This window comes from Artemia franciscana, chromosome 5 (assembly GCF_032884065.1).
Source record: "Artemia franciscana chromosome 5, ASM3288406v1, whole genome shotgun sequence".
Taxonomy (NCBI): domain Eukaryota; kingdom Metazoa; phylum Arthropoda; class Branchiopoda; order Anostraca; family Artemiidae; genus Artemia; species Artemia franciscana.
In genome coordinates, this window is record NC_088867.1 from 36,657,431 (window position 1) to 36,684,815 (window position 27,385).

At 34.7% G+C, this 27,385-nt stretch overlaps 1 protein-coding gene across 3 annotated transcripts in view; it reads right to left on the bottom strand.

The window, feature by feature from the left end:
* Positions 1 to 2,832: 2,832 nt before the first annotated feature.
* Positions 2,833 to 27,385, bottom strand: part of LOC136027354 (glucose-6-phosphate exchanger SLC37A2-like) — a 46,568-nt gene continuing 22,015 nt past the window's right edge. Inside the window, exons 6-12 of one of the 3 annotated variants that reach the window (XM_065704515.1) lie at positions 22,560 to 22,667; positions 14,391 to 14,570; positions 12,172 to 12,262; positions 10,016 to 10,164; positions 8,621 to 8,822; positions 7,186 to 7,283; positions 2,833 to 3,987 (exon numbers count right to left, since the gene is read on the bottom strand). In XM_065704515.1, the coding sequence (XP_065560587.1) occupies positions 3,904 to 3,987; positions 7,186 to 7,283; positions 8,621 to 8,822; positions 10,016 to 10,164; positions 12,172 to 12,262; positions 14,391 to 14,570; positions 22,560 to 22,667 (912 nt within the window). In that variant the 3' untranslated portion in view covers positions 2,833 to 3,903. Of the gene's footprint in view, positions 3,988 to 7,185; positions 7,284 to 8,620; positions 8,823 to 10,015; positions 10,165 to 12,171; positions 12,263 to 14,390; positions 14,571 to 22,520; positions 22,668 to 27,385 lie in introns of all 3 variants that reach the window. The other 2 variants (XM_065704514.1, XM_065704516.1) reach the window with 2 other exon arrangements.

Below are 27,385 nucleotides of genomic sequence, written 5' to 3' on the forward strand. Positions count from 1 at the left end.
CAACAAGCAATTATTATTCCTGATTTTGCTTGTTTTATGACTAGTTGGTTTTCCCTAGGATATGGCTTGTGGATTTTTCGACTTCGTCGCCATATTAGAAGTCGCATCACCTGCCGGGAACGCCGTAGCATGGTTAAACTTGAAAAAAATTTACGACAATATTGGAAATTGAAATAACAAATTTAGATGAAAGCCGAGATCTTTCCTTTGAATATGATGTGAATCCATCTGTCAATTCCATTTCCATTTAAGCTTCTCGACATTGCATGGATGTTCCATTTAACCGAAATGCATCTTCACGCAGAAAATTGTGGTATTTATCAATAATATTTGCAAAATGTCACCACGTCGATGACAAGCCATGTTGCCAATATACCATAAAGCCGTGCCGTTCTGTTTATAGTTAGTGCCCCCAAGATCCTTTATGAATAATTACTTCCGGTTCCACAAGACATAAACGGTGCCTTAAACCAGGCAAGTCATGTCCGGTGACCATTTTAGTTTTATTTTATTTTATACAATAGAATATAGTGATCAGGTCTTGAAAGAAAACATGTTGCGTGAAGGCTTTGTGATCGATTTTGTAGAAAAAATTCAAAAATGGTTACGTTGATACATGGCAAAAATCTACACCCAACTATGAATACCATAACAAACTATAATATTTTTCAATTTGTAGTTGCTTGTTCAAAGAATGTTGTGTTTTTGTGTAATTTGATATACTTTGGGGCTGATTATGTTCATATTATGCATCCCGGGCTATAATCGAAATTGGACGTAAAATGTCAGTCTTGTCCCGTTTCAAACACAGTTTTGCTTTTAAAACTTTAAGAACTATTAATTCCTCTTCGATGAAGACTAATTTTTCTTAATGTACATAGAATTGAATGGACCTTGACATTTCCTTCGATTAAAAAAAAAAGAGAGTAAAGATCAAAGTTTAAAGTCGAAACGAAGAAACACTACTGGCATCAAGATTTACGAAAACAAAACGGAATGAACTTAAAAAAAACGGTATATTCAAATTTACATGACAAACGTATATTAGATAATTCAATTATCAACGCAAAAACAATCTAAATTCTGTTCCTCGTTGTTCCAAATTCAAAGCGCTTTCTAGAAAATGAGGTCTTTAGTATTATTTATGGTTGTTCTAAAAATTACTGCACTCGAGATAAGATTAACTTCTATACAATTTATAGACTTTCATTTGAGAAATTTTGTCGTAATAATATTCACAAGGGTAATTTACATTGGCTGTAACAGCAAGAGATGAATATTAGAAAAAAAAGATTCGGGCGCGTAGATTCTAAAATCGAAAAAAATGAGGTTCAAAATTTTCAAGGAAAAAGATTCAGTCTACATAATAAACAGGAAGCAAGACCAACAGAATTTCAGAATCTTTCATTTGCACATCTTCTAGAAGTAAAATTTTATGTTGTGTTCGTGCGTTTGGGATGCCGAGATACAATCCATCTGTGTGTGTGTGGAAGGGTGGCATTCCTTAAATTATCTTCATCAGGACCAAGAAGTTGCCAGACAATGTCCTGTGGAGGAAACTAGTGCTACCAGAAGTTTTGTTTTAGCAAAAATTAAATAGAAGTTTTTTTCTGATTTTCTCTTGCCCTTTATAAATTTCTTCTTGTTTCCCAGGTAGAAAAGGGAATCCCCCCCGCCCCATGATCCGGACCTCTATCAGTACATATTATAAAAATCTCAGTCACACTTGGTGGGAAGCAAAAACTAGTGTTTTAGTTATGCCGATTGAAGATCAGAACTCGATCCGAGCTCTGTAAGGAAATGGATAAGGGGTAATAACTTATAAATTCTTGACATCAAGACATCTATCAGAAAAAATCATCGAATCTTAAACCAATCTGAATGTAAAAGTAAGTGTCCCTATGTGTTTTTTTAGTTTATATATGATCTAATGTTTGGGGGGGGGGATAATTATTTTTTTCCATCAGAGTATCTTGCAAAATACATTGTCAGAACCCAATCAAACTTTGTGAGAAATTAAACTAACTGTTCAAATCGGGTCTTTTGGGTGTCCAGATACAACCTATCCTCTGCGGGAGGAAGGTCCCCTTAATTCGTTTCATCATGGCACCTAAAGTGAAAAAATGGTCGTCTTCGATACTTGTGCTCGATCGGACCCATGTGAGCGTAGGGCTAAATTCTTGCTATCATCATACCTAAGGGAGGCCTGTCGGGTCATAATATTTTTTCTTCTGTACTTATAGTTGATTTGAATTGCATGATCAATTATGGCTGTTGGCACCCGCAGCATCATTTTTTTATGTTATGTTTCTCTTTCTTTGAAATAAGGCACTCTTTTCTGTTGTAGAAATTTGAGTTTCTGTGCCCGATTTTGCTCTGAATTCACTTGACATAGCATCATAAGTTTTACTTATCCCCGAAAATAAAAAAAAATATGCAAAGAACATTTCAGTCAAAAATTTAAGTCCGAAGAAAAGTGTGGCAGGAAGACAGCGAAAATTTTAAAGATATTACGGTCACCTGTCTGATGATTGTTTCCATATCTTGTTTAATTTCTACTTAAATTTGACAATGTTCACAGAAAAATATTCAAGGAACAAGCCTCCAGAAAAATATTCCCCTAATTCCCCCCCCCATACTCAAAGACACATAATTGAGAGAGGCTTTAGAGTTCAGTTGTTTGACATGAGCCATGAAATATTCACGTATTTTGGCTATTTCAATTTTCCCATATCAGCATTTTGCCGAAACTACAACTACTCTTCGAAAACTCCTATGTGTGATACTTCTAAAGAAACGAAAATATTGTCAGAAATGTAAGGAAAATCAAAGCATCAATTGGAATATTTTATTTGTAAAAATGAAATGCATATAGAAAACAAAACAACCATAAAAACTGAAGAGCATTAACGTATAATTGCTTTAAGAACGAATTAATGCTCATTTCATAAAATGATCAAAATAGGAGAAAAATCCTACGATTTTTAAATCGTAACTTAACGGCTTTTATAGAGCTCATAATTCCTCGAAAGTCTTCTAGAAGACACAACTTGGTTTAAAAAGAAAACAAGTAAAAAAACAGCAAAATTTGGGATCTAAGAAAAACGTCCTATAATAAAGAATTCCTGAATCTACCCCATTAATTTGACGTCTGCAAAGTCAGAAATCCTGGAGAGGCCCCTAAAAAGTATCTATTAAAAAAAAAACGTATCTGAGCAGTTTTATTTTACCCAGATCACGCTTTAATTTGTAAAATTATTTCAAATTACTAAACTAAGGTAAAAATAAAATAAAAATAAAACACAAAAGATTCACAAAATGTGAATATAAAAGATTCAGGTAAATTTGTAATAACACCGGAAATTTTTACGAATTATAAAACCAATTCCTTAGACCTTACTCGCATTTTAACAAAAAGGTAGGCTAAAGGATAGATGCCAATTAAACGGTTACTTATCCATGAAATTTTCAAAAAGTTGATTTATGCCCATATTAATCATTCCAAGTTGAAAATGGCACAATAGCGCTTTTCGCTGGGTACCAATCATGTCTTAACCAATCAGGACTGTTGTCTGATTGGTTAAAAGTAATGGCACCTGTCTCTAGCACTCTTGAGAGTGGGAACGAAAATTAAAAAAAAGAATAAATTATACAGTATAAACAACAAATTATCCTAAATTTCAGTAAACGGATGACTCAACTTTGAGTTAAAATAATTTACCTGTTGGAACCTCACACAGCCATAAGCACATATAATTTAAAGAAAGTAAGGCACAAACATTTGCATCTAGAAGACAACAGAAGTCCATATAAAGAAATTACTCGCATAAATAAGATATCATTCCAAGAGAGAGAGAAAAAAAGGAAAGAACAAGAAAAACTGGACGTCTACGAGGAAGCGTGTTAGACTTGAGATCTTCTAGTTCTTCTACTTTGTCGGGTTGAAAACCAACGCTCTATGTCATGCTTCACAACACGGGATAAAAACTGAAATTCAAATTAGCAGTATTAGAAGGAATAATAGAATACATTTGCTTACAAAACTAGGCAACAGTTAATATATGTACGTCAAATTTGACTGTAAAATATTAAAAACATACAGAGTAGATAGCTGCTTTCATAAACCATTTTCATCAAGTCAACATTTATCTATTGAAGAATCACATAAATTGCCAACTATTGACTAACAAAAAGCCCTTATCAGTTGAAGAGCCGTTGATTCTGATTTTGTTCAAGGCCTAGCCATTGCGCAATAATTGCTCCACTATTTATAAATGGTTTCCTCAGTAAGACTCTCAGAGCACGGCTTTTCCTCAATAAAGACTTAAGGGTTTAATGGCTCCACGTTTTAATGGTACTTTCAAAACCTTTTCTCTCTTCTATTTTATTTTTCTTGGCACATTTAATTTTCCCGCTTTTTTAACATTTGTATAGTAAGAAAAGAAACGTTCATAAAAAGCAAGCGTTCATACATTATAATGACCATTAAAATGATCTAATATATGCCTAACTCAGGGGTACGATATTAGGCTATTATTTTTTTTTGTATCGCGAAAGCTTAGGGTAGTCTAGCATAAGGGCATTTTGGAAATCTCCAAGCGCATACGGCCGTCTATTTGAGTTTCCTGGTATTTTCTAGAGGCTTGCACTCTCCTTGCAGTCATCGATAGGTTTGCTTCAGATGAGCATCAAACAGTTGAGGGTAACTAACTGTAAGTTAGGGGTGATGCGGATCAATAGTAACCGAGATTCAAAAAATAGAATTTTAAAGCAATAGATATCAAAAGAATCTGCTTATTATATTGATTCAGTGTTGCTAGAAAAGACTACGAGCCTGAGAAAATTTGTCTAATTTTCAGAAAAGGAGGGAACATCCCATAAAGGCAAACAATCTTAATATAAATTATTCCATCATATTCAGAATATCAGAGAAACGTACTGTAGAGTTTTCAAGGTCCCATCTGCAAAAATGCAGAATTTTGTATTTTTTGAACAATTTTAAGCACACACAGATGTGTGTTTTTTTTTCTCAGGAGTCATCGTATCGAACCAATGACCCTAGAACATCGGGAGACGGCTCATTCGGACGGAAATTAAAAGTTCTGGCGCCCTTTTAGTGACCAAAAAGATTTGAGGGCAACTAGCCCCCCTTGAACGGCCCTTTTCCCCCAAAGTCGTCCGATCAAAATTTTCAGATGGTCATTTTGTTCAGTATAGTTTATAGGTCCAATAACTATGTCTTTGGTCCCTGCGGAAATGTCTTTCTGTTATAAAATTTCCCCATTTTTGTACGTATAGCATTTTTTATTGGAAAGTGTGCATAAATTTTTATGGTGGAGGAGGTGAATTTTCTGCAAGGTGGATTTACCCCGGGGAGAACTTTCCACGGGGAGCAGAAGTTTCCTGGAGGTGAACTTTTTAGGGGAATTTTACACAGAAGGGATTTACCAGAATTTTCATACGAAACTCTTTTATTTGTCTTACTTTCTCTTTGCCAACTTATTTTACTAGTGGAGATGTTAAGGATAACTGTCTTTGAATTGTCTAGAAGATCTTTCCATAGGAGGGATTTTTCCTTACAGGGGGAGCTGGATTTCTAGGCATTATTTAAAAAAACGACCAGAAATTAAATAAAAAAAACAGGTTATTTCAAGCGAAAGCAAAGAGCAACATTGAAACTAAAAAACGAGCAGAAGGTATTACGTATACAAGGAGATTGTCCCCTCCGCAATACCTCGGTCTTTATGCTGAAGTTTAACTATTTGTTCCAATTCTTTAAGAACTACTCCTGAGACACTCATTTAATTAGAACAATAAGCTTTTTTATAAGTACTAAATAAAAAACATTAGCGTGAAGAGCGAGGTATTTTAGAAGGCAACCCCCCTCATGTACATAATTAATTTCTGTTCGTTTCAAGTTTTAATGCTGCACCTTATTCTCAGTTGAAAAAGAATTTTTTTTTTTTTAATTTAATCCAGGAACGGTTCTTCAGGGAAGTACCCAGCGATCCTTAATTTTCCTTGCATATTTCAATAACAGAGTAAAGTATCCAATACTAAGGGGCTAACAACTAACAGTCCAGTGTGCTGAACAAATCTTGGTTCATTTGTTGTGTCACAACTAAATCAGAAATATACTTAAGCCCATTTCCTTCTACAATCTTCTTAGAAAATTTCTCAGCTATGTAAGAAGTCCGTTTTATTACCACTTCTGCAAAGTGGCGAAAACAGAGAAGGGGAGTGCCCCCTTCCTCCCTACATTGTGTGTACTTTTCATTAAGATTTATATAGATCGACAGGGTAATTTTTTAAACAGTCATTGGAATTCTGAGCCCTTCTTTAGGATGGACTTGGGAAAATAGACAACTGCAAGCATATTTCTCTATTTTTGTCCATTCATAAGCAAATGAAAGAAAAACGTTTGTAACGTTTTGTAAAAACAAAAAGAGCACTAATATTTTGATACGAAATATTTTGCTAATAAGTCCGTGAATATACCAAGGAAAGTTAAATTAAATCTAAAGCTTAATATACCATATTCGCATTCGCTATCGAATAGACTTTCTGTATCCGTTTCTTTATATTTAAGACACAATTTCTTTTTATATTTATTTCACATCTTACATTTCTCAATCGTAAATCAGCACCAAAAACTTTTAGTCTTGTGTTGTTTTTTTTTTTTTCTAAAAAGAACGATTCACCTAAAAGGATCATTTACTTTGGCTAAGGAAAGTAGAATTAGGGAAATCACAATTAAATAAGATCAAGTACGACACTGACAGCGCAAGATTAAAGAAAGTTCTTTCATCTTTTCTCCCCTTTTCTGTCATATGTTTGACAATATTTATATAAAATTTTACACGTTATTAGTCGCAAAACTTTTCTTTAGTTTCTATAATTACACAAGACAAGCCCATATCCGGGGGAGGATACAGGTAATTCATTAGACATTTTTTTGTATCTATTTAATGTGCTTTTGATCTCCCATTTTGACAAAGATAGTGCCTCTCCCTTCCTAAAAGAAAATCCCATGTACGTCCATGCACCTGAGCATGGACTTATTGTCAACGTAACACTTATTGTTAAATAAGTCAAATAATGGCATGCTATAGAAAAACATATTTTATGAAAGAGGAACTTTTCTTGGATTATTAAAATGTACCTTGTTTCTACGCTTAAACTTACCAAAAGAGCTAGAACATCAGAAGCCATAAGCATGTAGAAGACCCATTCCCATCCCAGCTCCGAGATTGGACCAGCAAGGAAGGGACCAACAGCTGCTCCTGTAAGAATAAAGTTGGCGTTTAACAAAATATATTCAGAATTGCCAATTCAGTACCAAGTATTATTAATAGTATCTTTCAAGATTTTACATCGCCTCGCTCTTCTTTCGAGTAAATACACACAAATACTCACAACAAGGATGCTGAGAGGATCGGTTTCTCTTCTCTATGAGCAAAAGCCATGGAAACCCTCCAGCAAATTTGTGGAAGACACGCTTAAAAGGCAGATATCCGGATATTAAGGCCTGCGGGAGAGCCTGCTTTGACAATGTTCCGAACTTACTCTTAATCTCTGGTCACGAAAGTCTTAGAATCCAAAGTTAAATTGGGCCCAATCTGGGCCCACAAAAATATCTTTATTTTTTTAACATAAAAACAAAGATGTATCCAAACTTTTTTGATTCGATTCTACTTGAGTCATGAACCCCAAAATTTTATATAGGCCACCCAAAAATGTTATATAGAATCTATTTTCTAAAGATTTAACTGGTACTAGAATCCAACTATTCAATTTAAGTAATCTTTAGAGAGCTGCGTTTCTATGCTTTCTTAATATGAACAAAACGCCTTTTAATTTACTATAAGTTATGACAAAATTTACAGATAAACTTATCCGTAGAAGCACAAAGTTTTAGGCCTCTAGCTTCTACACTTGTCAGTACAATTTGCACTTTTTAATTGCATTTCTAAAATAAATGATAAAACACAGGGAAATACAAATTGCTTAATTCTAACACAAATTGATTTCAAGTGTAAAATTAGGATATTAGGTCACAAATTTTTTTTTCCTAATTTTATATTAACTGGTCCTTCCATAGCTAATGCGTAGTTTCTATATCCGTTTATGTATACTTTGTATACGCTTTGGTGATTTGAATCAATCTCAGAGGGAGAAATACCCCACCTGCCTCTGTATGCAGGCATGCTAAACAGACTCTGATAATAAGACCTCAGAAGGAGTATTATTTCAGAAAAATCTAAACAGACCGTCAAACTTTCAAGTAAAACTCAATTTCACAACTAGACTGACATAGAAAATAAAGTCTGGCAATAATACATTCGTCAATTTGACAATGGAATTAGCGAGGAAAATGGTATAATGGAAACTTTCTTGCTCGACAGTTTTCTATTGTGGAGACAGTGCCAGAGAGGGGGATGTATCAGAATCTATGAGCACCCTTGGGGGTACATGATTCGAGATAAATAATATCTTAGATTAAAATCGACTACGAAATTTCTCTACCAGAAGTGTTAAAAACTCAAAGCGTGCAATGAAATAACCGAAGATTAAATTGTCTTCAGTTACAGAAAAAATGAAACAATAGAAGTAAACTTACCAACAGATCCGGTTCCATCAATGATAGCCGTTACAGTAGCAACTGCCCTAGCCGAGCCTTTCAAGCATTTATGGGTACCTAATTCTGTACTAACAGCTGTGGTAATGAGAGCGTAAGGTCCGTTCACGAAAAGACCAACGACCACTAATAAGATCATACTTGTAGCTAAATTTACTGCACCATATAACTGGTACAGAAACAACTGAAAAGCAAAGAAAACGTTGTATTAACTTATGCATAAAACAATTGTGGTTAATCTAACTTCTGCTGTTGAAATCAAAAGACGTCAACTTCACATACTTTTTATTTTTCTAGCAATAATTTAACTTGATCCATTTTCCTAGAAATTAGCAATAGAGATTATTAAGGATTTTAAAAAAGCATAAACTTTTAACATAAGTAAAACAGAAATACAAAAGCTAATATTTTCATTTAACAAAATCAACTGTTTATTATATATATATAAATACAAAAATAAGATTTTCAAATGTCTTGATCAAAGTACAAAACGAGGTCGAGTAAGAACAATAAGCAAACGAGCATATACACATGTACATATATATTGAGATATGGTCACAATTGAAAAATCACAAAATATAGTGAGAAACGCTTCAAAGCTACTATGTTTATGATATTTCAAGAATATGATTAAATTATGTAACATACGCTATTTTTACTTTTGTACTTTAGACTTTTATATCTAAAGATTTGTAGGTGATGATGATATGTATAATGATTTGTCACGTGTCGAAAATTTTTTCAATGAAAGTTGACTGATCTTTTTTCCACTATTCCATTTTTGTTGATGTTTTTTTATTCACTCTTTCTTTTTTCTGGGATTCTGGGTTTCTGGGATACCCATAAATGGGTATTGATGGTAAATGATGGGATTCCTAGATCTCTTTTCTAGGGTTTCTGGGATAATCCGCAGGAAAATCCTTGATACATTCAAGTTTGCACTTTAAACCGAACAAACTCTACTGATTTTACAGGAATCTCGTATTCCCCGTAAAATCCATCAATTCCTGTTGAAAGCTAAAGCTACATGCCAAGCAGTACCTAAAGATGTCATCCCATTTTTATCATCGCATCCCACCCAAAGCTGAGACTTCTGGTAAGTAAATGTTTAATTTACTTAGTAATACTAATTTAGATACACTGACAACATAACCAAGTCACTCTTCCGTGAGATATCTGCTCAGTTTGATTACGCATGAAATTCTGAAACTCCAAAGAAACGCTTGCTTATGAAGAACATTTTCGCAATATTCTTGACAAAATCTGTATCTTTTCACAACGTCGAGAAACTTGAATAAAGTTAAACAGACCCATAAATGAACTAAGTATAAATGCCAAAATAGACTAGTCTATAAAAAGAACTTTGATGACTCTTACCATGGGTATGGCTATAAGTAACATAACGGCACATGTGACGGCACTCATTCCCGTATGATCCGTCATGACTCCAGCAAGTATACCACCGAGAATTCCTCCAACATCAAAGAGGGTTGAAAGATTTGCACTTTCAGAGGCCGTAAAAGAGGCTGAAAAATATAACACAATGGGATACATAGGTTAAGAACAGTTATTAATATTATTTACCACCCCTACTGTGCAAATCAATGTCAATTATCACTCGTTTCCACAAACGATAATTGCAAATTATGTATTTACATATGACTAATTATTTGTATTTACATATGACTAGACTTTATAGTGACGATATACTTGTGCAATCTTCGCGAGTAGGTTATTAAATTTTGAAATTCTTTTGATATTCAAAAAGATAATTTTTTAAATACGGCAAGAAAATAAGTTCATGTAACGTGCTTCTTTTCTTGTCTTTTTTAGTCATTCTATGGGCCTAACTAGTTTGAAAAATGGTAAAATGAAAAGGTCGGCTAGGACCGGTGGTGATTCTTTGTTCTGCAGTATTTGTCATTAGATAAATACCAGATTACATAGAAAACACATTGCAATACACAAACAGCTGGACAGACACCATGCAGCTGGGAATAATTTTGTTGAAGCGTCAGCTGTTCAATTATGTCGTTGACATTTTAATAAGATCTAAAGAAAATTGAAGGAATGATAAATAAAAGTGAAAGCGTGATTCATAATAGTAAGAAAGCACACAATGACGTTTTGTCAGGAAGTTCGATCAATCCTTTAAAACGTTCAAGTGATCGAGGAGAGGCCATCATTCATCATCTTGATTTAAAAACAAAGCCTCCGTTTGACAAGCTTCGTTGGCAACAAGAGTCTTAAACTTTCCAATTTGATAGTGATTTTGCTCAATACACACGGAAATCAACTTGGGCAAGTAATCAAGAAGCTTTTTAAAAATACTAAAATATTGAGATTGTCCGACTACTTTGTTTTTACCTTTGGCTAATTGTAAGGTCGCAAAAAAGAGAAACTATCACTTTTAATAAGAGGGCCAAGCAAAAGAAAGAATATTTCCATAGCCTCATACTCAAAAATCAATTAAAGTACCCCAGGAAACACCAATAAAAATCAAGAAAGTACACGGAAACATCAACAAATCTCAAAAGCTAGAAGACTTATAAGCATAAAATTTCTTAGACAAGATTGCCTATTTCAGTAATCAGAGCTACATTGTTCATTCGTCTTCTTAATACATAGAAACTTGCTTATGTGAACAAAATTACACAAAATCCTCAAATTGATTGATTGCTGACAGTAAAGTGGCAAAGATTACTGTCTCTTCGGTCGCAGCTGATACACAGTAGCGTTTGACTCAGTTCATCTTCTTTTCTTTCTTTTTTTCCTTTTTGTTTCACATTACACTGATTTTATGTATGACTTGAAAACATGTGAATCGACCTCGCCTGCTAAAGTTTTATTGAATGAATTTTCCTCTATTTTTCGAGGTAATATTGTAGTCTTACTTAAAGCTTGAATTAAAAACCGCTAAAACCATATTATCCTTAATATATACTTTTACGTCAATATGCTTACGTAAATTAGCTCTTAAAAACTTATCACACGAATTTAGGTGACAACTTCGTATTTCTATCATATTTAGTACGAGAAAAGTTTGGAAATCTTCTTCAATTTCACTTAGACTAATAAAAATACCTTAAAAAATTCCAGGATAATTGTTTTCCACTAACGGAACATTAAGTCCAAATATTTCTTCCAAGGAGGGTCCAAGAGACCCCAAAATGCTGTGGTTTTTATTTGCCTAAAATATTCTCTCTCCTTTTACAACAATTCCTCTGTGCAGAATTTTATTGATCCTTTTAGCCCAGGATTTTACTGCCTGAAATTTCTTTGTATCTAAATATGTTGATGTTGAAATAGCACTTGCTATTTTTGATTTTTTTATTTATTTATTTGCATGTAAGTGTTAGATTCGTGCTATTGACTCGAATAGACATGCTTATTTTATTTCAACTGTAAGAAAAGATTACAATCCATCTGCACCTTTTCATTTCAAAAAAAAAGCTGCACGATAAACAATTAAAACGCAGGTATAAATTTTGAAAACAGGAAAATTAAAAGTGTAAACAAAAAAGAATACTTACTGGACGCTTTGATATATCTTGGAAGCCAGTAGAGGAATGTATAACTGATCAGTTTCGCAAAGAATAGGCAAAATGAAAACTCAATGACACCCTAAAATGTAAATATAAAAATTTATTTTCCAAAATAGGAATACGGCAGCAATATGCCACAACGTAGTGTTTATTTTTTTTGAATTGGTTTTACTGAATCCAGATGTAACTTAATGATAAATTCAGAAGCACTGATAAAATCGTCGCTGGCCCTGTAAGCCTACTAGAGTAAGCCTACTAGAGTAAAAATTTCTCTCTGGACAAACTCTTTAATATTTTAAAGAAAGTAGTTGATGAAAATTGTCTGAAAGAGATTACTTTCCCAATCTTATTTTGTAAAGCCTGTGTCTTACAGTAGCTATGCAGGTTAATTTACAAACTGATTACAAATAATAATTACGCTGTGCAATAGAAACCGCTACATTTTGAAAATATGCAAATTTTCTGTCAACAAAAGCAATACGGCTATTTTAGCACGACTTCATCAATAAATAATCCTATTCCGTTTGATTTTACTTAAATACAACATCATCCAAATTTCTCTGAAGACTCATTGTGCAGTAAAAGCCAAAGACTGACCTACAAGACAATGTCAGGAGGGGAGGGCAGATGCTTACTCGCCACGATTTAGTCATTCAAATAAGTGCGGATCAAAACTGACAAAAGCTTGTCTTTTCACCATTGCTTATAAAGGGTCTCTTCTATCTTAGTTTGGGAGAGGGATACACTGATAAAACAGGTTCGTTCATTCTCTCAGAAAAACTTAACTGGAGCCTTGGTTCACCTTATTCTGAACCTTTGTCTTTCCTCTAAAAGAATAACTAATTAGTTTAGGAATAGGATACATATTAATAAAAAACAAAACAAAAAATGCTTATAGAGTCTCGTCAGCCCCATAAACAGAAATTCGTTACGGGAGGAAATTCATTTTTGGAGGGGGTGTCATAAAAACATTATACAAATCAGGTAAATTACACAAAGATGATAGTGTATTCACGAATATCCATAGAAACATTCTGGAATATTTACAAATGTCATGATTACTTGAGTTTGGAGGCTGTGCCATGTGCCCCTCCCTAAATGCATATCGATATGAGGCCATTCATCAGAAATTCTTCTAAATCACCACAATTATTATTCACTATACAATGAAGGTTATCAAAAAAGAATTACCATACTTGCAGGAGAAATGTGAGTTTTGAATCTATCTTAGATTTATTCCTGCATTCAAGAACACAACAGCATTTGGCAACGTTAGAATCTTTTCCTGAATTATTAATTATTATTTTTTCTTGTGATCTGTAGGTAGAAAGGGAATATAGACCTCTTTGATCACAGATGAATCAAGATTAACTGGAAACCAACCGGTTATCGGTGCCTTAAATGTGGTTCCTGGCTAACCTGTAAGTTACCGCTATGTTTCGTAACCTCTTTGGTTCGACATGATTGTAAGTTTGCTGACAGTGAAAAATCACCGGGAATCCAAAGAACAAAATCGACCTTTCCCATGCATAAGGTTAAGCCTCATAGCTAGCGTTTTTTTTGTAAACACAAATATGTAGCATAGATACCTTTATTAGAAAATCAGTTTTTTATTTAATTCTTATAAAAAAAAGAAACCATAATAAGGTTACTTGTTTTAGTGTTTGTATTAGCTATCATACATTTCAAGAATGGCAACGCCTTGTTGCTCGAATTTATCTACTTCATTTCTAAAATGAGTAAAGTAATTGATGTTTAGTCTGAGTCGGATAACATTCACGATTAGTCTAGATCAATCTTTATAACTGGAATGACAAGGATGGATATCCACACAACTAATCCTCTAGTTCTGGAAATGCAGGACCCCATTGAAGAGACAAAAGAGAAAAGAAGTAGTTTGGAAATGATTTTGTCAGTTTTGAAGTAGAAAATTCAAATACAAGAGATGTTCATAAAACTAAAATTCGCTTTTTACCAGTATTTCACCCCTTATTCATGGCTGTAATCAAGGTATTATTCACGGTGGTGTGACATAAAACCATCGAAAACTACAGCAACAAAAAGTGCAATTTCAGCTACTTAGATGAAAAAAAAAAAACACTTTTTCCAAAATTGATACCAACCCCCACCACTCCCTAAATCACCATTTTAAGGCTGGGTTCGTTTGTAATAAACTGACAGATTTGTTTTTACGACACAAAACTTACAGGAATCCTAATAGCCTGGAGGAATCCAATAGCTTTTTGTCTTCTATATGTATGATGGGCAGATCTTAAACTTCCGTTAGAGGTACCGCTTACGGTTGTTTCTAAAGATACATCAGCTGGCAAATGTCCAATTAGATGAGCAGAAGATGCAATGCTGGATTCTGCATTATCAGAGCTATCCTAAAAATACAAGTAAAATTTTATAAAATATATAGTGAAAATAACACCTGCGATTCTACTTCATATTCTCGATAAAACATAACGTTGTTTTCATACAAAAACAGACGTCTAGCGTCAGAAATAATCTAGCTTTCATGGTTTCATGCGTCAAGGCAGTTCTCCAATTGTATTAAAATCCATGGGCCTAAATCACACAAGAAACAACTATTGAAATGGAAGACGCAACACAAGACAAGGATGGTCATTTTTTTTTCTCAAGCTAATTCAAGATAAAGAAGTTATAGCACGGGTTTTCTGTTAAGCTCATTTTCATTTGCTTTACTCTGTCCACTGCAAAGAAATATGTCTGTAAGTCCACCACACATCAGATACCAAAGGTCTTTTTCGTTAAACTTTGCTGCATACTGGAAAGGTTTGGACCGTTCTATAACCGTTCAAAAACTCATTGATTTACAATTTACCAAATTCAATATTACTACTACAACTAATGACTCAGTGCAGCACCAAGCTACAAGAAGCCAATACAGGTATACATTCTCCTCCTCCATCCCAATCTATTCAAAGCCTCCCTGTGTACAACCTCCCAGGAAGTTCCCATTAACCTTAAATCTTATCTTACGATATCTTCCTATTCCAACCGGGGATGATCTGCTTTGCCAAACAAAGCGACCTGCTTTTTCTGTACTCAAAATAATCCGCAGGCAATTTTTCGGGAAAACATCTAGCAAATCTTTCTCCGTTTTCGGAGCACCCACACTTCAGAACCATACTTGACCAATGTCATCACCGTAGCTTCCAATATTCTAATCTTGGTTAGCAGACTTATCTTCCTATGCGTCTAAACTGTTTCAATTTGAAAAAAACAATCTTGGCCTTGGCCATTCTACTTTTAACATCTTCACTACGCCCAACGTCTCTACTATTTATACGACCTAGGTACGATAAGCTACCCTATTGATCGATCTTCTTGTTACCTAACATCACCTTTTCATCTTGACTTATTTCTAGCCTTAGTGACTTAGTCTTCTTAACATTAATTTTCAAACCTATTCTAGTACCCTGAACTCGCGAAACCTCAAAAGCTTCATTCATTTTGCTAACACTTTCATCTATGATGCTTAAATCATTAGCATAATTTAAGTCCATGAATGTTTTACTTCCCCATTGATTCCATATTCTCCAATTGTCTTTTCTGTGCTCCTTAAGAATTTAAAGTCCATAACAAATGACCCATAAAAATGGAGATTGAACGCAACAATGCTTAACTCCTGACTTGATGAGAATACCAACTATTCCCTACATTAACTAACACAGCAATGATATTCTCGTATATAGCACTTATCACTTCAATGTATTTGTCTTGTATACAATACAAGGATAAGACCTTCGCTAAAACTCTTCTGTCAGTTCAATCAGAAGCGTGCTCATAATCTATAAAATAGAGAACTAAAGGTGTTTGATGACTCAAGTACTTCTCAATTATTAATATAAGAGTGGACACATCCTCTACCTTTCCTAAATTCACACTGTCCTTCTCTTGGAAATTCATCTGCAAGATCCCTAAGCGTAAAAAGTATCATCTTAATAAGTATTTTGCAGCCTAACGAAACCAGGCTAATGCCTCTATAATTACCATACTCACTCTTATCACATTTCTTATACAGCGGTTTAATTAGAGCATTCCCAAAATCACTTCCTCTTTTTCAAGAATCAGATTATTAATAATCTTTTTTTAATAATTTAAAAATATTTTTATTTTTAAAAATAATTTAAAATAATTTAAAAATTATTTTAAAAATAATTTTTTTTTAATAATTAATAATTATTAATAAGATTATTAATAATCTTTAGTAACTTACTTCTAACCTGATAACCACCACATTTAAGAAAGTTTTCTATCACACTATTAGCAGCTGGAACCGTATAAAATTCTTTACTGTCACTAATTCTTACCCAAAAATTGATCTTCCTTCACATCCAAAACGACAAAAACTGTTCCATTCTTTTCTATATCTTTTCCTGTAACTTTATCACGGTTTAGTACATTCTCAAAATGTCCTGTTCATTTTTCTTGAACTCTTTCTTTATCACTAATTGTGGGCCTTTTCGTATGTTAACTGGGACAAGTCCAGATTGACTATTACCTCTCACTTTATGCCGTCTGGGTTCATCTTCCAGATTTTTGGCAATTTTACCCATGGCCTCTACTTCAAACCTCTTCGTTAATTTTTTACTGCTTTCTCTGTTTTCTTCATATTCCTCTTATTTTCACATAATCTATCACTCAAATGATTCCTGTAAAAGCCCCTCCTCCTCTCTATTAGACATAAAGAATATTCGACTGTCCCTTGATATTTTCTCTAAGAAGTCTCATCGCGGAGTCTACCAAAAATCAAAGCTTCCCAAACAGTAGTTACCCTTCCTAAATTCAGCTTTAAATTAACCCTAGACACTGCTAGATGGTCATCTTTCACTTTTAACATCAGTAATAACACTTCTATATATCCTAGTATCTTATATTGATCCTGCTAGTCTTCGATTAACAATAATATAATCAATAAGGTTAGCTGTCTTACCATAATTTAAATACCATGTTAACTTATTGCCTCTTTTACGACCAAATACTATATTGATTATAACTTGATTGTTATACTTCCAAAATTCATACAACAAATTTACTTAGGCTAGGATACCATATATCCCTATTTTTACTTACCTAGGCGTTAAAATCTCCTAATAAAAATTTCATATTTCTACCTAGAGCCCGGTCTATTCGCTCCTGTAACTGTAAATGAAATTTATCTGAGGCACTAGTATCTCCGTCAGCCGGTTATACAGGGGCCCAAACTACTATAACTGATATTCTGAAGTTTTTAGTAAGAAAATGAGCGATCAGTATGCTGTTACAAATACCTTCCAACCTAAACAAGACTTCCTTATTCATTATGAGCCCCATTCCCTGTCTATGCACCCCATCCTTCCTGTCTGAGTAAATAAATTCTATACCACCTAATTTAATGTTTCCTATCCCTGGGATATAAGCCTGGTAACTAAACACCTTTTAACTTTTAAAACTAAACTTTTTTTTAGCTAAAGACCTGGGATATGAGACCTTTTAACTAAAAGGTCTCTACGATCATGCATAAGAAAATTATACTTGAAATCAAAGCCAATTTTTTTCATTACCTTAAGAATTTTCCAAAAAAGGTCCTATTCAAAGAAAAGTAAAGAGACATATAAAAAAAGAAATTAATGTGAAAATGAAAAAAACAGGTCTATGGCCAGTAAAGGAAAACGAAGAGAGCAAAAAGTCAAACGAATATTTCGAACTTAAAAAAGAAAGGCGTCTTCAGCGTAGAGAAAAAAAAAACAAGAATCTAAAACTAAAAAAAAATATAAACAAAAAATATATAAAATTTTAAAATAGTAATTGTATATTATATATTTTAGTTAGTCTGTTTTAACTTTATGTGTATTTTTTTTATGGTCTTTTAGTTTTAGTTTCTGGTTTTTTTTTTCTCTGCGCTGAAGAAGTCTTGTTTTACATAAAAAATATTCGTTTGACTTTTTATTCTCTTCGTTTTCCTTAACTGGCCATAGACCCGTTTTGTCGTTTTCATTTTGTCATGGCTGGCCGTTCAGCTTTAGATTTTTTTATGAGGCATATTAAAACCTAAAACAAATAGAAACAAAGTCATGTAACATTTCAAACCTAAAACAAACAAAAATTACTACGAATAAACAAACTAAGCTCCAAACGAGCGATAATTAAAACGAATAGTCAAACTCAAAACAAAACAAAAATTACCACAAACGAGAAAAAGTCTACTACCCCCTTACCCTCTTAAAAAATTAGAGCGTTATGTATGATTTGCTGAGAGCAAAATACATTTTAAAATATAATTCGCTCTTTTTATACAACTTATGCATTTAGAAAGTGTACTTCATATGTTTAAAACACTCTTTTATGATTACATCACTGAAAAATAAGAATTGCTTAAGACTTCTTGAAGTTAATACTATTATATTTGAAGGATATAACCCAGGACTATATACAAAACTTTGCTGATTTTGTCACTTCGAATTATTTTTCTGTACTTATTTCTCTTCAACGTCTGTTTCGCGATCCAAAACAAAAACAAAATCAGTAAAGTTTTATTTATAGCCACGCGACTACGTGGTAACAATTATTATATTTGGAAAGGACGTTGGATGGTAAATCGGAGGGTGCGCTTATCTTTCAGCAAGCAAATTATTAAGAACTTCTTACCGCCAAATTTCGAATCTAATCAGTACTGATTAAAACTTTTTTCAAGGCTTGTCATACATTTTTGCAAACAAGTCGTTCAATTAAATGTGGGTTAAGTTGCAAGGTTGTTGAGTAGCGTTTGGGTTTGGTTAAATTGGGCTGAAGAGCATGGTTTTGAATTGAATGAGAGTTGAGTTGAATGGGGTTGAGTTAAACACACCAAGAATAAGGCATATTTATCAATATGTATTCGACCACATGCAATTCCATTTTTGGGGTTTGGATTACTACTGCATGTATATAGTTGTTCTTTAAATATTTCACTGTAAAACAAAGAAAAAAGAAACAGCTGCACGCGAGGCTGCATTCACGGGGAGGTGCATAAAAACAAATTTTTGATTCGTTTTTTTTTGCGTTTTTTGTATCCCCTCCCCTCCGAACCAAAATCCTGGATATGGCCTTGACTGTGTGAACTAAATTTTAGTGTTATGCATAAACAATGACAGGCATCCCACTTTCCTTTTATTCTGTTTTTTTTTTTTAATTACCGGCTTTTAATACCGGTAGCAATTTCTTTTTCCAACTCTAAATACCTTCTTTCTTTAGGGACAGCTAATTTGACATTCACTTCTACAAACGAAAAAAAAAGTAAATCAACTGACTATTGGTTTGTTGAATGGATTCATGTAACAAATAAATTAGCAAAATAGGTCTCATCACCCAAGCTCATTTTAAAGCAATATAAAGCTATAGTGATAATTGTATTATCAACATTATTTCCAACTTTTTGGACGATGAAGAATCCTTGAGAATACACATAAAACCATATGCAAGAGGCAAGAATGAGAGATTAATTGATATGCTACTTCAATTTTTACATGAATTAAGTTAAAGAAGATTGATATGCATCAATTTAGCATTTTAAAGCTTTATTCTTAACATCACCTGATTTAAGCTTGAATACTACCTAGTATAAATGACAGGCTCATGTCTCATGAGCTGACATGACTGACAGGCTCACAAGATAAGCAAAAGAAGCAAGAAAAAAAAAGGCGACGAATGGTTTGCTTTGGATGAAAACAAGACTGGCGCCATAACCAGCCACTACAATAAATAGATGGTTTAGGAGAAAAGCCAACTATACTTCTTTATATTTTTTAAAAAACAGATAACCCATGAGGACTTCCACATACTTCTAATCACAAGATAATATTTATAATTGCGTATTCATCTTGCAAATTACGACTGACTGACATGGAGCCTGACATCGCAAAAGCTATAATTCTGGGCTTGGTACAGGTCATCGTAAATATTTAGTGGCCCGAAAAATAGGCTGCTTTTTTACCCTGTCTCAAGAAAACGTTTTACCACCACCACCACCCCCCATAGGGACCAGCCTTGATTGCAGCTTTGTTTATATGGCATTCTCTGCCATATTGACATTTGGTTACTAACTAGTTCTACTTCCAGCCTCATAATTTCCAACCTAGAGGACATGGCAAAAAAAAATTCCAATAAACGAATTTCTATTGGCTAATCTTTGACTCAGGCAAATTATATATAAAAGTTATAACAGAAAATTAGGCAAAAATATTAATTGACGAGATAATCTCGTTTTTTTGTGCCTTCAAAGTATTTTAGTTGAATTGTTATTAGCATTAAAATGTTTGATACCATGAATAGAAAAGCGTCTCAAATCGTGTCAAAGCCGCAAAATACTTCTTTCTTTCTTGTTTAAAAATAACAGATTAGGCGACTAATACACAGAAAAAAAAAACAATTTTTCCCACCAAACTTCATAACTTTAAGTTCCTTTTTCTTAGTGCATACCGATGTTTCTATCATTACCTACTTAAATCAAATGTTTAAACACGAAAAAAGTCTAATGAGTTACTGTTCCCACAAGCCCTCCTTCCCAGCACTGGCAGATCCAGGGGGCCGGGGGAACCTCGCCCCAAGATTTTTTTTCTGGTGCCCTCATTCCTTTTTTTTCTGCTTGTCATCTTCGTTTTATAAATTTGTCAATTAATAGCACCATTGTCACATTCTAATCCAAGATTTTGCATATTGGCACCCTTGCCACACTGGGCCCCCCGAGATTTGCTCTAGATCTGCCCTTACTTCCCAGACCTCATTACCTCTCTCTGTCCAAGACCTTCTTGTCTTCCTAGTGATTTCAGATTCGGTTCTGGTTTAAAAAGTAGAATAGGTCCCGTTTTATCTCTTTCGGTTCATGTAGATTGAAACTGACTAAGTCAAAGCCGTATCCAGGGAGGGGGTGTTACATGGTTTTAACCACCCCCTCCCGCAACATTAGTGTCCGACTCGTAAAAACTTAACAAAAATACATAAAGACAAATTTTGATGTTTTTTTGTAAGTTTCTTTTTTTGTAATCCCCCCGGGAAAAATCCCCGACAGATTATCCGGTTTTGTAATCCTTCTTCCCTGGTCAAAAGTCCCGGATACGCTATCCGGGTAAGTATAAATACTTTTATCCTGACCTTCCCGTTTACTATGGTATTCCTCAGCATATTCATTAGGACCCACTTCTGAACCTGTTAACTAATAATGGCTTTGGGGTCAATTTTGAAAATCTTCTAAAATATAATTGGCCTTCTCCCCCTCCCAGAAATATTACTAAGTTTCTTTTCCACTTTGTGAGGACTGAGTACATACTAAAGTGACGATTTATCTCGTTATTTAGTGATTCGTAGTGTGACAATAGAAAAAAAGACAATTTTGGATTGCAATTGGTACTTCTCAAATTTTCTCATTTCTTAGCGCAGCTTTGTTCTGGTCTCAATTAAAGCTATTTCTTATAAATTCTACTCGGGCTTTACTGCTTAATCCCCCCCCTATTGAATATCCATTTCCCTTAGATCTTTCTTATGTCCTCCTCCCGTCGCACTTGAGGACTTCTTACTTTTTTTTACCCCAGGGCCATTATCCCAAAGCACATTTTGACTACTTATTTATCCTCCCTCCGTAATAAGTAACCTACAAATACATCTTAACCCTTTTTTTCGTTACGGCCAGAAACAGTAGAACCGAACAAAACTTTTGTACAGGTTAATGTTCAACATACAGCTGTCAAACGATTACCTAAAGGCAGGCACGTACGAAGAAACTTTTTCAAAGGGAGTCCGATAATAAGAAAAAAATGTTGTTGGAGGGCTTTTTGTATGCCAAGAAAATTTAGGATATCAGGGAGGGAGGGGATCCTAATCCCCCTCTCCTCCGTGCACTCCAGTTTAAAAGCAGCCCAGACAATTCTGTTGGAATACATACATGAAAGCCAGTGTGTAAAAACGACGACTTTAGTGTTTTAACATGAAATTTACTGTTGAGTGACAAAAAAAAGGGCTAAGTTTAAAGGTGAGGCTAATTTTGACCCATATTTGTTTTTGAATGTTAATGAATTAAACATTTTTGAACACAGGAATTCAATGAATTAATGGGATGTCTAAAAATTTGGAAACCCGACCAAATGATTAGAATTGCACATTCCGATGACATACATTTCTCCATAATGTTTATGCAACATCAATGTTGACCTTGTTTTGATTCTTATCCGCTCTTTTTAATGTTAACTGAAATAGTGGTACCTAATAATCTTGCAAGTGAATAAAATAAGGGCACGATTCAAATAAAAAAAGGTCAAATCTTGGAGAATCAATACTACATTGTCAAGCCTAATTACCGATACTTGTCCAGCTGCACCGTAAGTGTCATCACCTACCGCTGAGAGGAGGGCTTCCTTTTCATTATCGCCATCACTGCGTCTGCTCCCACGTCGTCCTCCATAGTGTTGTTTCTCCAATCTTGACCGCTCTGCAGGCGAATATATCTGAATATTGGAAAGAATGTTAGAGCAACTACACTAGCATCAAGGCTACTCCATAAAAGCCAATGATATACTACTTGCATACTTAACCATTATTCGGGTTATTCAAAGAAAATACATAAAGTGGCATTCTAATTACAAATTATACTGGAAGAAGAGGGTTGAAAGAGAAAATAACAAAGACTAATGTTAGGTACAAAGTTCCAAAAGTTACAAGAAAAGGATACATTCTACATTAATTTTGCCTTTGTTGGAACGTAGGCAAACGTTAAAGACATAAAATTACATGATTTATGTTTTATGAAAATATAGCATAAAACAAAGCCAGGGATCAACCCACATAAGAAGGGTGGTTGAAACTTACACAACGAGAAACCCCCACCCAAAAACCCATCATTTGAGAGGAAATATGTTGCGCGTTGTGATTATACCAATGGTTTCGCTATTCCTACAAAGTTCTTTGCTTTTAAGTACGAGATTCGATTAAAATTCAGCGTGTTTTCATTCATGTGAACAGCTAATATTTTAGGTTAAGCCCTATCCAGGCCAGATTTCTAGGTTTACGACGGTTATTCCACTGATGAATCAACAAGCGTTACAAAAAAAGTGACAGAAATATATGCTCATAAAAGTGGATACGTAAAGGCCTGTCCGTGTCAATGAACTCCGAGAGTAAATTCTTGGACCACATATTTTTGAATATCCCTATTATTCTACACATTGTAAGAATAAAATATATAATAATATACATAAAATAGAAGATGCTTACATAAATTAGACATAACAGGATTAAACTTAAGACGTGATGCCTCGTACATGAGCAAACATATAGATAATGTCCAGGCTTAGAGATCTTGTGTTTCGAAAAAAATCAAGATGTGTGGCTGAGTAACGTTGATCAATCCGTTATGCTTCCTTTGAATTTGCCCATAAATTATGATAAGCATTTTTTTTTCATCTAGATGCATAATACAAACTTGGCCCAACTCCCTTACTCTCTACGAAAAAAGACAATACAAGGCTACTAGTATACCCAGCATACAACAGCCCAAAAGGGAATTTATCTCCCTTAGGACGATGGCACGAGGTTTGGACCAAGACTGTGTAGTCAATTTTGATTGAAGTTTACAACGGATGCCAATATCCTTTTTCGCCATGTAATACTTTACAAAAAAGAATTTACATCATGTAAAGTCACAAATTGGCTCATTATTTTTAAGTTCAACGAGACACATGACAAAAATAAGATTATTTATAAGGTGATTAAATATCACCACCGATACATAAGATTGCCAAACAATACACATTCAGAAAAAAGCTCTGTGGTTATTCTACAATAAAAAAAAGCTTACATATTAACTACTTTTTTCAACTTATCACGTGGGGATTGACCCTTACCAAGACATATATTTAGCTAATACTTAGTTCTGCTGGGTCACTAGATTTATGTTGTTAAGCAAACGTAAAGTGTTGCAGGAGCATCACTTTTACCTGGAATCCGATGAAGGGGTTCAGAAACAGAAGCTTTGCTGTCAGCTGAACCTTAAACGTAGGTATGTAGCAAGCCCCTAAATTTATCAAAAACAAAATATTGACTTTACAGTCAGTGAAACCAAAAATGCGAATATTTAATTTATGATTAAATGTATCGCTAACAAGTAAAATGTAGACAAAGCAGAAAGCAGCATTAGTATCAAACTCCTTATTTCAGTTTAGTATCTTCACTTCAGGTTACTTTTCGTAAAATGGTAAAAGGCATCATAAGACAATAGTATGTACAACCACTAGCGAAATATCCCAGCCCCTCGTCACCGAAGATGACCATGGTATAAGACAGGATGATTTAAAATGTATACTGACGTTTGTAGCCAGTTAAACCCTGTACTTTTTAGTCAGTATTATTATAACGGGTTAAAACGTACAATGTCAAACAGTTCGCGGTAGCGAACCGTAACCGATTCAGTCCAATAGTAACCGAAACTCAGAGTAAAAACCGCAATTTTGATGAAAAATCGATACATTAAAACAGCTGGCTTTTTCAGCTAATTCCAAATATTAAAAATTCATTAAGTTTAATGTTACACATCACAGACTATTAGCCTGAGAAAACATCCCTGAATTAAAAAAAAATGAGGATACATACCCAAAAAGTCTAACCAGCGATCTGAAGAAAATTTTTGTATTTATTTTTGCCAGAAGAAATGTCATGGATGAGTTTTTATTTGTTATTGTTTTTTTTTCAGAAGTCACCGTATCGGACCATGCCCCTAGAAGACCAAAAAAGGGCTCATTCGGTCGGAAATCCAATGTTTTAGTGCCCCTTTTAATCGACCGAAAAGATTGGATGGCAACTAGCACGCATCCCACGTCCCCTTTTCCCCAAAGACATCCGACAAAGAGTTTGAGACAGACAGCAATTGAATTTAGCACTAGTTGAAACGTCCGATAACTATGCCTTTGGGGATGACAAGGCCACACATGGGCCCTGGAGAAAAGACTGTAAGTTACCAAATTTGCCCATGGTCCACGTACAGTATTTGCAATTGGGAAACAAACATTTTTTTTTCTTTTTTTTAAGGGAAGGGCTTCATGTGGGGGGAAGTTTCCCGGGGATATTTTACGCGGAGGGGGAAGGAGTGAGGAGATTTCCTAGCACAAGTCAAACAAGAGCTAAGAGCTCAAATGACACTTGTGACGTGGCCGGAAGAGCCGAGGGCTCATATGGTATGAGCTCTAGCAAAATTCTAAGAATCAATAGATTGATTTAAAAGGAAAATCAGAGGCTTAATGCCGGTCAGGATTTAAAATAAGAGATCTGAGACACGAGGTCCTTCTCAATAAGTTAAAAAATACCTCATTAATTCTAATTTTTCCTCTCCGTTCAGCCCTTCAGATGGCTGAATCGGGGAAAACGCCTTTATAAAGTCAATTTGTGCAGCTCCCTCACACGCCAAACAATTTTCATTGTCCTAGCACGTCCAGAAGCACCAAACTCGCCAAAGCGCTGGATCCCCTAACTCCTCCAAAGAGAGCGGATCCAGTCCAGAGTCACATATCTACAAGATTTCCGGTTTCCCCCTCAAACTCCCCCCCAATGTCACCAGATCTGGTCGGGATTTAAAATAAGAGCTCTGAGACATGATTTCTTACTAAATATCAAATTTCATTAAGATCCGGTCACCCGTTCTTAAGTTAAAAATACCTAAATTTTTCTAATTTTTCCAAATTAACACCCCCTCCATCTCCCCCAAAGAGAGCGAATCCGTTCCAATTAAGTCAGTCACAAATCTAGAACTTGTGATTATTCTTCCCAACAAGTTTCATCCCGATCTCTCCACTCTAAGCGTTTTCCAAGATTTCCGGTTTCCAAGATTTCTGTTTCCCCCCTCCAACCTCCTTTGTCCCCAGATCCAATTCGAATTGAAAACGGAATATCTGAGAAATAAAATCTTTCTATATATCAAGTTTCACTAAGATCTGATCACCCATTCGTAAGATAAAGATAACTCAATTTTTACGTTTTCCAAGATTTCAGGTTTCCCCCACCAACTCCCCCCAATGTCACCAGATCTGGTCGTAATTTAGAATAAGATCTCTGGAGCACAATATCCTTCTAAATATCAAATTTCATTAAGATCTGATCGCCCGTTCGTAAGTTAAAAATACCTCATTTTTTTCTAATTTTTCCGAATTACCCCCCCCCCCCCCAAAATCACCCAAACAGAGCAGATCTGGTCCGGTTAGGTCAGCCACGTATCTTGCACTTATGCATATTCTTCCTACGAAGTTTCTTCCTGATCCCTCCACTCTAAGCATTTTCCAAGATTTCCGGTTCCCTTCGCCCCAACTCCTCCCAATGACACTGGATCCAGTCGGGATTTAAAATGAGAGACCTGAGTTACGAGGTCCTTCTAAATATGAAATTTTATTAAGATCCGACCACTCCTTCGTAAGTAAAATATACATCATTTTTTCTATTTTTTCAGAACTAACCCTCTTCCCTACTCCCCCAAAGAGAGCATATCCGTTCCGATTATGTCAATTACGTATATAGGACTTCTGCTTATTCTTCCAACCAAGGTTCATCCCGATCCCTCCACTCTAAGCGTTTTCCAAGATTTTAGGTTTCCCCACTCCACCCCCCCCCCCAAATGTTACCGGATCCAGTCGGGATTTAAAACAAGAGCTCTGAGACACGATATTCTTCTAAATATCAAATTTCATTACGATTCGATCACCCGTTCGTAAGTTAGTGATGGTCGAAAGATGGTCGAATCGGGGAAAAGACTATTTCTAATTTAATCTTGTCTGCTCCCTGATACACCTGCCCAATTTCATCGTCCTTGCTTATCTGGAAGTACCTAAACTAGCAAAACCGGGACAGACAGACCGGCCGACAGAATTTGCGATTGCTATGTGTCACTTGGTTAACACCAAGTGCCATAAAAACGGTCAGAGATAAAGAAAACAGATTTTTTTTTCAAATGAAAGTAAGGAGCAACATTAAAACTTAAAACGAACAGATTTTATTCCGTATAGCCAATGAGGGGGACTACCCCTTCCTCAACCCTCACGAAGTTTGACTTTTTATCATAATTCTTTAAGAAAGACTTCCCAGACATAAGGGTCGTAAAATTTGAGTGAGAAGTGTTTTTAAAGCAATTTAAATCCTTAGTGTAAAAAGCAAGTGATAAGGAAGGGGTATTCCGCCCAAAAAATGT